Source organism: Sarcophilus harrisii, chromosome 1, assembly GCF_902635505.1.
Source record: "Sarcophilus harrisii chromosome 1, mSarHar1.11, whole genome shotgun sequence".
NCBI classification, from domain to species: domain Eukaryota; kingdom Metazoa; phylum Chordata; class Mammalia; order Dasyuromorphia; family Dasyuridae; genus Sarcophilus; species Sarcophilus harrisii.
The window spans coordinates 239047511-239060136 of NC_045426.1; the positions used below are offsets into that span (position 1 = coordinate 239047511).

Genomic DNA, 12626 nt, shown 5'->3' on the forward strand with positions numbered 1-12626 from the left:
AAGAGAAGGATGTTCAGAAAAGAAGTATTCACCAGTATTTAAAATTGTAGAGAAGTTGAGGAATTGAGGTTTAGGCCTCAGGGTTTAGAAGTTAAGAGATCATTGGTGTAAAAAATTATTCTTAGGAATTGGACACTGAAAAAGGGGAGAAATACACCTGTATATATGAAGATAACCTGATAGTTAAAGAATCTAAGAGGGTTAATTAAAAGCTTTTTTGAAAATAGAGTAGAGCTGTGTGTATGTATATATTCAGGAAATCTACTATTGTCTTTGCAAGCTGGATGCATCTCCAGTGCTTATTGATTAATCAATTGAAAATGAAATCTTCATTTTTTGAAGCAGCCATTTTTAAGATTAATTCAAAGTCAGCCAACAAAGATTAAGCATTGTTGAAAAATAACATATCTTTATATGCATGCGTATATATACTTGCATGTGTGTGTACATGCACATGAAGAAGTATGTTTTCCTTAGGAAATTTAATCTGTCTCTATTTTGTGAAAGGTTATATCACTCCTGAGAATTTAGTCTTTTGGTAGTAATAATAGAAAGCATTTAAATAGTGTTTTAAGGTTTTCAAAGCACTTTTGATTATTTTACATTGTCTCATTTGAGCCTTGTAACAAATTAGTGAGATTATGCCCACTTTATAGATGAGTAAACTCATGCTTAGAGGCATTAAGTGACTTAGCCAATGTCACATTGTCAATATGGGGAAAGGATTTGACCCCAACTCTTCCTCACTCCAAACCCAACATTCTATCCATAATGTTGCTCTTATCCCACTGTAGTTTGGAAATTAATATAATTCATTTTTGTACAGTATGTGTATTATATTCTATATATACTCTATACATATATGATATGGGTTATCCCATTCTTTTCACCCCCTTTACTTCCCATATCCTCAATTTTTTTTTTTTTTTTATTCTATGATTGACTGATGATAATATTGTGTCTTTGTCTTGGGAAGCCAATACTTCTAAATTTGGTCTGGAGTTTATAATCTGGAACTCTGAATTTTAGGGCTTGATGGGACCTTAGACACTTGATGAAGAAAGAAGTCACTCTTCCTCATTTCACAGATGAAGAAACTTAAGTCAAGTCCAGGGGGAAAATACTGGTTTGGCCAGAAAATTGAACTTCATTCTTGTCTTTGCCATGTCTTACAGTATAAATCAATTTATCTTAATTCCTTATTTTTTTGAATTCACCTCTTGGGTCTTCTGTATACTCATGTGGAAAATAAAAAGAACTCCCTTCTTAAAGGTCCTTAGAATTTGCAGTTTTAAAGGTATGATTCTTCAACTTGCCCAAAGTAGCACAGATGGATAATGGCAAAGTCAGGACTACATTATTACTGTGCAAACATTACTTTGTTTTTAGATTTAGAGTTGCACTTGACCTTAGAGATCATTTTTTGCAAGCCTCTCATTTTATATATGAGGAAACTGAGACCTTGAGAGGATAAGTAGATTGTCCAAGATCACAGAGATCATAAATAGCAGAACCAGGATTTGTATAACTCCAAATCTGATACTCTTTCTTTTATAACATGTTTCCTCCTCCTTGGCCTTTTCTCCCTACTTGTATTATCTCTGAATCAGTCTTTCTGATTTATATTTATGATGTTCTCCTAATTAGGCCCTTGAATATATCATTGAGCTAAGCAACCTTGGGTAATCTTGAATTTCTCATGAAGTGGTAAATAGCTGTCACACCAGTTTAAAGTGGAATGATGACTTATCCCTTGTGAGAACTCATGAGGTAATGGGGGGGGGGGGGGGGTTGACAAGTACTGCTCTGAGTTCTTCACATAAAAGGTGCTACATAAATTTAAAATGTGTTATAATCACATGCATTCACAGAATTCTGTTCTTTTAATTAAAAAGTCAGTCTTACAGACTACTAAAAATCAGAAAAGATATTTCTCCTCCAAGGAGCTAACCTTTTAATATTTAATCCTAATAAAATATGAGACCACTGATGAAATGCTAATTATATAAGAAATGTAAAGACAAGTTCTGCCTTTAAGTTTTCAAACTACTATTGAGTAATTCTGTTGTGAAATATGTTACATCAAAACAACCATTTGAATGTTGGATTAAGACCTTTCATGGAAGAAGATGAGTAGAAATGTTCTGTAGAAAACTTTTAAGAAAGGATAAATTCAAGGATAAATAATGCCTTTTTAAACAAGGAAGGGAAAAGAACTCCTGTACTTTTAAAATAGATTGAAAGATTCAGAGACAAGAGTGGGAAAAGGAAGTAGAGGGAGTGGCTTCTTGGTAGGTTTCAACGAACAAAGTGAAAGAGACTTGAGAATACAAGAGTAAAAGGAAGCCAGAGCTAAGGGGCTCATATTTTGGAATGATGCAGAGCATTGAAGGGAAAACACACGAACTTAATGCAAAAGGTAAGGAAAAGGGGAAGGAAGGTCTAAAGATAGAAATGTGAAAACATGGAAGGAAAATGGTGATTTATATATAAGGGAACAGGATAATAGGCAGGCACATATTTTACTAGTTGAAACAAGATATATTTTTAAGGTGAAAGAACAGATTTTTTATAAGCTTAAAGTGAGTAGTATTTATAAGATTGTATCTGAAGCATTATGGAAGCTTGAAAATCATAAAATAACAGAGAATGTTTTTTAGATGATTAGATAAGTTTGCCAATTCTCCCATTGATTTAATTTGTTGACAAATATCCAAAGATGGATATTCTTGATGGTTTTCCTATAACTACAATGAAAATAGTAAAAGGAGGTTTAATGGGCTCTGTTACCTTAAATTTCTAATAATTCTCTTATTGTGCTATAAAATTGGATTTCCCTATAAATATGTTGAGCATTGACTGAGTCAGTTGTCAAAGAAATAATACCAGATTTGCAGAAATTAATTCAAAACTGGTAATGATACTTTTACCTATTATATATCGGCTCTACTTTTGACACAATGGATAATGAAATAATATAATTTTCTAGATGTTGTAACTTCCTGTTTGGGGCTAGCTATCAGTTTTAAGAGTATATGCAGGATAAAGGAGGAAAGATCTATATTCAGAAGGGGCTCAGGTTTGAATCTTGACTTTAACATTAATTGTACGATTATAGGCAAATTATTAAACCCTTCCAATGTTGTTTCCCCTTCTGTAAAATGATATACTAGCATGTGCATTACTCTCTTCCTAGCAATATTTTTAAAAGATGAAAGGAGATAACATGAGTAAAATAATTTTGCAAGCCTTACAGCACTATGTAAATGTTAATTATTTATGTTATTTATTTCACTTGACCCCAAATCACTGATAGCAATCAAACTTAAAACTACAGAAGTTATATTTGAAACATGATAATTCTGGCTCTGGTGTACTAAGAGATTATGGCTATAGCCTATGGCCCATAAAGGTTTGCACATGATAGTGGGCTCTGTCTGGTATGTTTTTAATGTAATTGCTACTTCTACATAGGAAATCTTTTTGAGTCCTTCAGTACCACCTTGAGAACTGATGAGGAAAGGGAATTAATTTGCCTCATTTGTTTTATTTCTCTTGATTTGCCTTCCTTTTATATAAGAGCACTCCCTTTTACATAAGACTATATTGAAAACACAAATTAGCAAGCAGTAATGCCAAATGCTAATTTTTTAACCCTTTCATTATACAAATGCAGGGGCAAAGTCTGTAATGTTTCTTCTGTAATTATCAAGTGATCATTTTTAATAAGGTCAAATACACACAAGTAAAAAGAAAAAAAATTTTATTGTTTTCCTCCACTGCAATATTCCACTGTCCTTAGGCATTTTTATAATGAAGCATAGAATGGGCAAAACTTGATTTGCTTTTTAACTTGGAGGGAAAATGATTGGCATTTGGGAACAGTTATATTTGATGGTTGTGTTAGAAAGCTGTAAAACAAGAAAACATACAAATAAATACAAAACAAAATTTCTTTTATGAAAGTTCATCTAGTCCAAACCAAATAATCAGATCAATTTTAAATGTTTCTCTGACGACTTAATTTAGGCAGAGACTTTGCCTACTTTCTACCATCTTGATTTAAAAAAAAAAAAACTCTATGCATTAACTGTGTGCTCCTCCCCTTCCCTACCCTTGAGAGTGGGGGGAAGAGGGGAAGGAGCGGGAAATAACAGAAGCAGCTTGTTGCCATTACTATATGATTCTTTCACATGCTTTCAGTATGGATATGATGATTTCAGTGTGGATATGACTAATCAGTTTCCAGTCTCAAAAATAAAGTGGGGATTTTTATTTTCTTTTTTCAGATAAACCAGACCTCTATTTTGTGATGTTATTTAACTTCTCTGAGCCTCAGTTTCTTTACTTATAAAATGACCAGTTTGTATTAGTAGGCTAGTAGCCTTCAAGAGTTCTGTGACTTTTGTGGTATTATTTTGTACATTTGTTTCTTTTATTGCTCCCTTTACTTTGTCTGTTTTTGTTGTTATTATTCTGTTAACCATCTTGTGGACCATACTGTCCTGGGGGTTTCTCGGCAAAAATACTAGGATGGTTTGCCATTTTCCTTCTCCAATCAATTAAGGCAAGTAAGGGCATAAAGCTAGTAAGTAACTGAGACTAGATTTGAGCTCAGGTGTTCCCTACTCCAGGTCCAGCAGCTTATGGCTATTTATATTTTCATAAGTTTTATGAAATCGATGAAGTCTTTTAAATGACTTCTTCTGGAAAAGAAATCTTAAGTCTGTTGTATTATCTTTTGTGCATTTTCAATTGTACAATTTCAAATTTTCAATTTTGTACATGTACAATTACAATTTCATGTACAATTGTACAATTGTAAATTTTCAATTTATTAATTTATACATGAGGGAAGTAATACAGGGTGAGTGAGTCTTTATCTGTCCATTAAACTACATAGTTAAGAAGCAGTTGTGCTGTGGGATGCAATGGATAATAAAGCACAAGGTTTGAGATGAATTCAGAACTTGAAATTTCACTTCTTGGATATTAGATTGCTTTGAAATAGTTTGAATCATATCTTTTCCCCTTAAGTTGGTTCCAATTAACTAGTTAAGTAATTTTCTTATTTCTCTTCTCTGATGTTTTATTGCTCTTAATACAAGCAAATAGAGTGGGACACAAAAGTGAGATTTGGCTGGTTCTTGGATTAAAGCCAACTTTCTGCCAATTAGTTTACCATTTTCTTTTGAATTATTCAGCTGTTTGGACCCACTGAGTCGATCAAGTTTTCATTTCCTTAGTAGGATGCTGCAGAATTACACAGCATGCTCCTTTTTTCTGTTTTGTTTGTTTTAAAGTCTACCCTCTTATAGTTTTCTATCATAAACAAATTAGACAAGAGGAGTAGTTACCTCTCTCAACCGTAAATAATAGAATTAACCAAAAAAGAGATTTCAGAAAAGAACTGACCATTCTGATTACATATAATTCAAAAATATTACTGTACAGAATTAGTGAAATTCAAATTAGTAGGGAAATAATTTATGAAAAAAGATTTGTAGTAAAAAATTGTCTTTATAACAAAGGACTGATACCTTTTTATCTTTATATATCGTATATATTTATATCTATTTATCTTTGTACATAATTGTTTGCAGCTTGTCTCCACATTAGATGTTGAGTTCTTTTGATAGCAGGAACTGTCTGTTACCTTTCTTAATATCAACAGCATTTAGCACAGTGGGTGGCATTTAATAATTGACTAATTGACAAAAAAAGATATAAGCAGGAAAATTTAAAAGAAAAAATATCAAGCTCAAAAAAATCATACAAAAATGCTTTTTTAATATTGAAAGAAATGTACATTTAAAAACTCTTTTGAGTTTCTATTTCAAGTCTATTGGATTGATGAAGAAAACCAAAAAGTGCAAAACTATTGGAGGTACTATGAGAGGGCAGGCACATCAATGCTTTATCAGTGAAACTATGAACCGTTATGGAAAGTAATTTGAAATTATACCCAAAAGTTTACTAAACTATTCATATTCTGGAATCCAGTTATATCAGTACTAGGCATATACCCCAAAGAAATTAGTGACAGAGGAAGAAGACTCATATGCTAAAATACTTCTAGCAGAACTTTTTTGGTTTTGACAAGAATAGAAAACAAAATGGGTATATATCAAAGCTTTTGAAGGTGAGATTTTTGAGTCTTGAAGAAAGCCAGGATGCTGAGATTAGTAGGTATATATTCTAGGTAAGGAGAATGGACATCCAGTTAACATTCCATCTTCTGACAGTACCTTTTTTTTTTTATTTGGGAGGAACCCCAAATACAGTTTGCTGGATTGTAGAGGAGTACTTTAAGAATACTAGAAAAGGAATAGATTAGGAAAGGCTTTAAAAATTAAACAGAGGATTTTATATTTGATCCTGGTGGTAATAGGGAAGATCTGTGAGGTTCACTGAGTAGGAGTGAGGTATGACATTAGATATATAGTGACTTTATTTTCACAAAAAAATGCTGCTATGTGTATTTTTGTATATATGGGTCAGAACTTTGGTTTAAGAAGATGACCTGAAGCAGCTGAGTGGAGGATAGATTTGCATGAGAAGAGATTTGAAGCAGGGAGATGAAACAGAAGCTGTTATTATAGGTTGTCTATGGGGTGATGAGATTATGCACTACAGTGGAGTCTATATAAATAGACAGAAGGAAGTATATGATATATAATGAATATAGAAATGACAAAATTTGGAAACTTTGCATATGTGGGATCCAAGTACAAGTGTAAAACCAAAATGGCATCTAGGTTGTTGGGCTGGGTGACTGAGAGGAAAGTGACACTCCGGACAGAAATAGGAAAGCTGAAAAGAAGGCAAGGTTTGGTGTGAAAGATAATGAGTTCCATTTTGGACAGGTCAAGTTTAAGGTACCTATGGGACACCCAACTAAAGATAGCCAATAGGTGGTTGCTAAGAGAAGACTAGGGATGGCCAGGTAGCACAGTAGATAGAGTGTCACACCTGGATGCAGGAAGACTCATCTTCCTGGGATCATATCAGACCCAAGATACTTACTAATGTATGAGCCACACTAAGTCATTTAACTCTGTTTGCTTCAATTTCCTCATCTGCAAAATGAGTTGGAGAAAGAAATGGTGGATCACTCTAGTATCTTTGCTAAAAAAAACTCCAAATGGGGTCATGAGGAGTCAAACATAACTACAAAACAACAGGAAAGAGGTTTGGACTAGATTAATGGATTTGGGAATTACCTGCACTGAAATAGTAATTTAATGGATGGGAGATGATGAAATCACTGAATGAAGTTTTGATCCTGAGATCTATAATCTTTTTTAAATTATTATTTTGGATAACTATTTCAAGTTTATTTTGTCATCTTATGCAATTTTTTATGAATTTAAAAACATTTTTCTGAGAAGACCATAGTTTTCACCATATTAACAAAGTGTACATAACACAAAATATTGAGAATTCCTGCTATAGAAGATAAACCAATGTGTTTTTGGACATGATTTGGGAGAAGAGCAGGTAAAGGAGGCTAAGAAGATATGCTCAGATCAAGAGGAGAACAGAAGAGAGCAGGGTTCAGGAAAACCTAGAGAATGAGTTTCCAAAAGAAGAAAAAGATTGGTGGTGTCAAAAGTTACATACAGAGAAGTCAAGAATAAGAATTGAGATGACAATAATATTAGATTCCAATCATTGGCAGCTTTTAAGAGAACAGTTCCAATTGAATGATGAAATAAAAAGCCAAAATGCAGGAGATTTAGAAAATATATGATTGTTAGTATAGAAATATACGTAGTCCATGTAGAAAATTTAGAAGCTTGTTTTAGAGTAATTTGTCAAATTTTAGAGTAAAACATTCATTTTTTAGAGTTCTTTGTACTTTGACAGAAAATGATCTCTCCTGCTTTTTAAAGCTCCTTGTTGTCTTCCTTTTCATCAGTCAAGGCATATACTTGAACTTATTGCTATTGATTGAGTTCAGAATTATTTCCTTAAGCCCTGTGATTCTTTATATCTGTCCTGAATGTTTACTTTGTTGGTGTTGTCATTCAGTCACTTCAGATAACTTTGTGACACCACTGCAATCTGGGCCAACATCAGTCACCCTGACTTTTGTCATGCCCCTGGACTTTCATGATTCTGGAAGAGGGAATGAGGTTGATGATTTTGTTCAATCCTGCTTCACATTTAATTCATACATGAATCAAGACATCATCCAATAGTGCCATTGATTCTCTTCAAAAATGAAATACAAACACATTTTCTAGAATTTTTTATGTCCTCTCTATTTCTGTCTGTCTTTCCCTCTTTCTCCTTCCTGCTATCTCCTTTTCCATTTATAACCTTTGTCATATTGGATAAGTCACTTAACTTCTTAGAGGCTTGGCTTCACCTTTAAACAAAGGATAATATTTATACCATCCTCTTTATTGTTGTGAGGAAAGTACTTTGTAAACTATACAAATTGTGAGCTGCATGTTACCACTGAGTAAGTACACACTGAAAAAGAAAAGGTAAACAAAATCCTTGAAACAAACATAAATATAGCTAAAGTGCAGTCCTATGTTGCCCACATACGAAATAGTATGCAGAATCAGAATTCTGCATCATAAGTCTTTCAGCTGTTTGTGAGGAGATGCATAGCAGCCTTCCATTTCCTGCACCCTGAAATTGTTTAATCATTTCATTAACAAGTCTTTCAATTTTTTAATTTTTTACCATTATCGTTCTCCTAGTTCTAGTTTGATTTTCACATAAGGGAGAAAATATTTTCTCCAACTTAAAATGCTTCTTTTGAATTTAAAATTTCCACATTTTTAATGTTTCAACTTCTTATGCAAAAATTTTAGAGTCTGTTTTGTTAACCCATTTTCTGTTTTGTAATTTGATTGATTGGTTATTGATTGACTGTGAAGATATTTTCCTTCATCACTGTCTATGGGATCAACTTCATCCATCCTATGTCACCCCTTGTTCTCATTCCCTAGTTGAACTGCTGCCAAGGAAGAATTAATGGGATTTTTCTGAAGTGCCCAGTGAAGTGCTCTTCCTCTGTATGGTCTTTTATAACCACATAGATGCCAAATTCCAACCACACTGTGTTTAGGATCACTGTCTGTGACTTGTTTGTGGCTGATCACTGCTGTAGCCTACTCTTGTCCATACAAGAGCACTCTCTCTTCTGCACATAGTTTAAGTTGGTCTGAATTTGGAATGAGAAGAGATGGGATATGTTCACACAGATCTCATTGAATGACCATGTGCACTGACAAGTGCTGTCCCACAATTTCTAGATTTACTGCCAAAACACCAGACCACTTGAGTGGCTAAAAATTAACCCTTTTCAGATCATTGCAGAAGCATTCTATTATCCAAAAGCTCTAATTTTACTTGTTGTCAGCAATAGAAAAGGGAGCAAATTGATGAATTTCTACTTCAGAAATGATGCTTTTTGTCATGGGAAGTTTACTCACCAAAAGCAAAGTTTCTTGATGAGAAAGAATAATGTGAATTAAAGGTAAGTAAGCTTGTTATGTATCACATTTTGGAAAGAACATGACATTAAGGATTGGGTAAATATATTCAAGTCAAATTAACAAACAAGCACCTGCTATGTGCAAGATTTTACCCTAATTCTCGGATTACTATGGAAAGGCAGAAATAATTTCTGAGTTTGCAAAATAATAGGGAGAAAATGTTTGAACAATCCACATATACTCACACATACATACATACATACAAACATACACACACTATATTGTGGAGGTAGTCTGAGAAAATTCTCACCAATTATAGCTTCCATTTGTATTGCACTGGAGATTTAAAAAGTATTTCCCCACAATAATAAGGTAGATAATGTAAATATGATTATCTCTTAGATTATCTAACTGAGCATTAGAAAAATTAAGTGACTCATGTAAGATAATTGTAAATATCCAAGCTAGGCTTCAGATTCACATCTTTTGATCCTACACTGCTTCCACAGTTGCACATTACATTTCAATATTTGGTCACTTCACAGTATAATTTCTAAAGTAGTACTTTACTCAAAGAAAGTACTTAAGGATTTTTTATTTCATTGAAAAAAAAAAACCTCTTACTTTGGTACCTATTTAAACAGTGAATCACTTCTAGTAGGCATTTAACAAATGTCTAATTAAATTGAAATCTATCAAGAATCTTCATGATTCATTTAGTATATCAGGATGCAAGTAAAATATAAAAGGAACATTAACATACTTAATTGGGAACTAATTAAATTTTTTTTTTTAAATCCATCTTCTCTTTGTAATGCGTTGTGCTCAAAAGACTGGCAACTGGCAAACAGGGGGCTTCTTTACTGAAGATTTGTTGCCTTTGTGTGAAAGTTTTCTGGAGGCAGCCTTAGTATCAGTTGGAATAAATAATTACTCCAAAATCGCAGCCAGCTGGTAAAAATGCAAACGTTTATTTCTCCTTCCAAATTAGCCCGATTAGTTGAGGCCTATCTCTCTTCCTGGCTCCAAGAGATCTTGCAGCTTTGTCCTTGGCTTCTGCCTCTGCTTTCTTCTGCCTTCAGCTAGCACCAAGTTGGAAGATGCAATGGATCTCTCTTGCCTCGAAGATAGGGCTTGTAGGCTTTTCTCCCAGAGTGTTCTGTCTCAGAGCCCTGTTAATGTTCTGGAGAAATTCTCTTGAGTTGCTCACTGGAACTGTATTTATGCTACTTCTCTGAGAGTGGGGTTGTGGGATATCTCCCAGCATGCTCTCTGAAATCTCCTAAACATGTGAACTCCATTGAGTACTTAGATACTTATGAGCTCTTTACAGGTGTGAACACAAGCATTGTTCAATCAGTTCCACTTAGTACTTTGTTTCAAGTTCTGGCCCAAAATATCTCTTTCTAAGATCAAATCAACTCCAATGTCTTAACACTTAGTAAAGATTCCAACACCTTTGAGCTTTGCACTTTCCATTAGTTTGATGATTATAATGATCATGATTATGCAAGGCACTGCTTTACCTCCAATCAGGACTTTTAATTGTACTCTGAAGGAAAACCAGTAGGCAGTAGATATACTTTTTTTTTTTTTTTTTTAATAGCCTTTTATTTACAGGTTATATGCATGGGTAATTTTACAGCGTTAACAATTGCCAAACCTCTTGTTCCAATTTTTCACCTCTTACCCCCCACTCCCTCCCCTAGATTGCAGGATGACCAGTAGATGTTAAATACATTAAAATATAAATTAGATACACAATAAGTATACATGACCAAAACATTATTTTGCTGTATAAAAAGAATCAGACTCTGAAATATTGTACAATTAGCTTGTGAAGGAAATCAAAAATGCAGGTGGGCATAAATATAGGGATTGGGAATTCAATGTAATGGTTTTAGTCATCTCCCAGGTTCTTTCTCTGGGCGTGCTAGTTCAGTTCATTACTGCTCCATTGGAAATGATTTGGTTGATCTCGTTGCTGAGGATGGCCAGGTCCACCAGAACTGGTCATCATATAGTATTGTTGTTGAAGTATATAATGATCTCCTGGTCCTACTCATTTCACTCAGCGTCAGTTCGTGTAAGTCTCTCCAGGCCTTTCTGAAATCATCCTGTTGGTCATTTCTTACAGAACAGTAATATTCCATAATATTCATATACCACAATTTATTCAGCCATTCTCCAACTGATGGACATCCATTCAGTTTACAGTTTCTAACCACTACAAAAAGGGCTGCCACAAACATTAGTAGATATACTCTTTATGCAGCTCAACCTCTCTGAGTGTCTATGTTCTGTGAAATCTTCCAAGTGACTTTCAAAGATGCAAAATATAAACTTTAATATATACATTGAGTATATACATACATTTTGGAGGGGAAGAAGGAAGCTCTTGTCAAGAAAGGAGAGCTATTTTAACTTTGGTCTTTCCTGGTAAGAAGCACCATGGTGTAGTGGAAAGGCTATGAAACTTATGGATGGAGGACTGGGAGTCAAATCCTTGCTCTAAAGTCTGCACCTAGACTGTAGACTTAGACAAAGGAATCACTTTCTATTTCTATCAAATAAGAAAGTTTCTAACTCTAACTTCTTACTCTATCTTGTGATGTAATCATATGTATCTCATAAAGCAATCATCATTCAAGAATTATCTTAACCTTTTAATGTTTGTTCAGTCTTTCTAAAATTTATTCAAAACATGATTTCCAAGTTGAATGAAAAGAAATTTTTTGGTGTTTCTGGTAGTAAAGTATAATTGTTTTAAAATATAAATTTAAGGAAATGTATGGCAAAGGAAAACATTAGTGATTAGTATGTAATGATAAGGTTGGAGACTGGGCTTATGATTCCAATGGTCTGGTGAACTTTCAGATGAGAAAACTACCTCTACATACATATGCAGCAACTTTTCTGCAACTTAGAATCTTAGAGGGTTACCTAAGTGACTTGTTCAGGGTTATGAAGCCAGAATGTGTCATGACTGACACATATCCTGTGAACCCAGGTTTTTCTGCCTTTCAAATCTGTTTTTCCATTCTCTAAATCACTCTACCTTTTACCAGAATTTGATACATAATTCCAGAAAATGTAGGTGTATTTCTTTTATGTTTTTCAGGAATAGAGAGATAGAGATCTAGACATACACATGTGTGTGTATATGCA

General features: G+C 33.8%; 1 protein-coding gene across 3 annotated transcripts in view; it reads left to right on the top strand.

Annotated features, from left to right (window-relative positions):
• TNFAIP8 (TNF alpha induced protein 8) overlaps nt 1–12626 on the top strand; it is a 124627-nt gene that overhangs the window by 89253 nt on the left and 22748 nt on the right. Inside the window, exon 1 of one of the 3 annotated variants that reach the window (XM_012544041.3) lies at nt 1817–2419. The exons of the other annotated variants lie outside the window; for them this stretch is intronic. Coding sequence (XP_012399495.1) covers nt 2374–2419 — 46 coding nt within the window. The 5' untranslated portion in view covers nt 1817–2373. Of the gene's footprint in view, nt 1–1816; nt 2420–12626 lie in introns of those variants that run through there. 3 annotated transcript variants of the gene reach the window in all.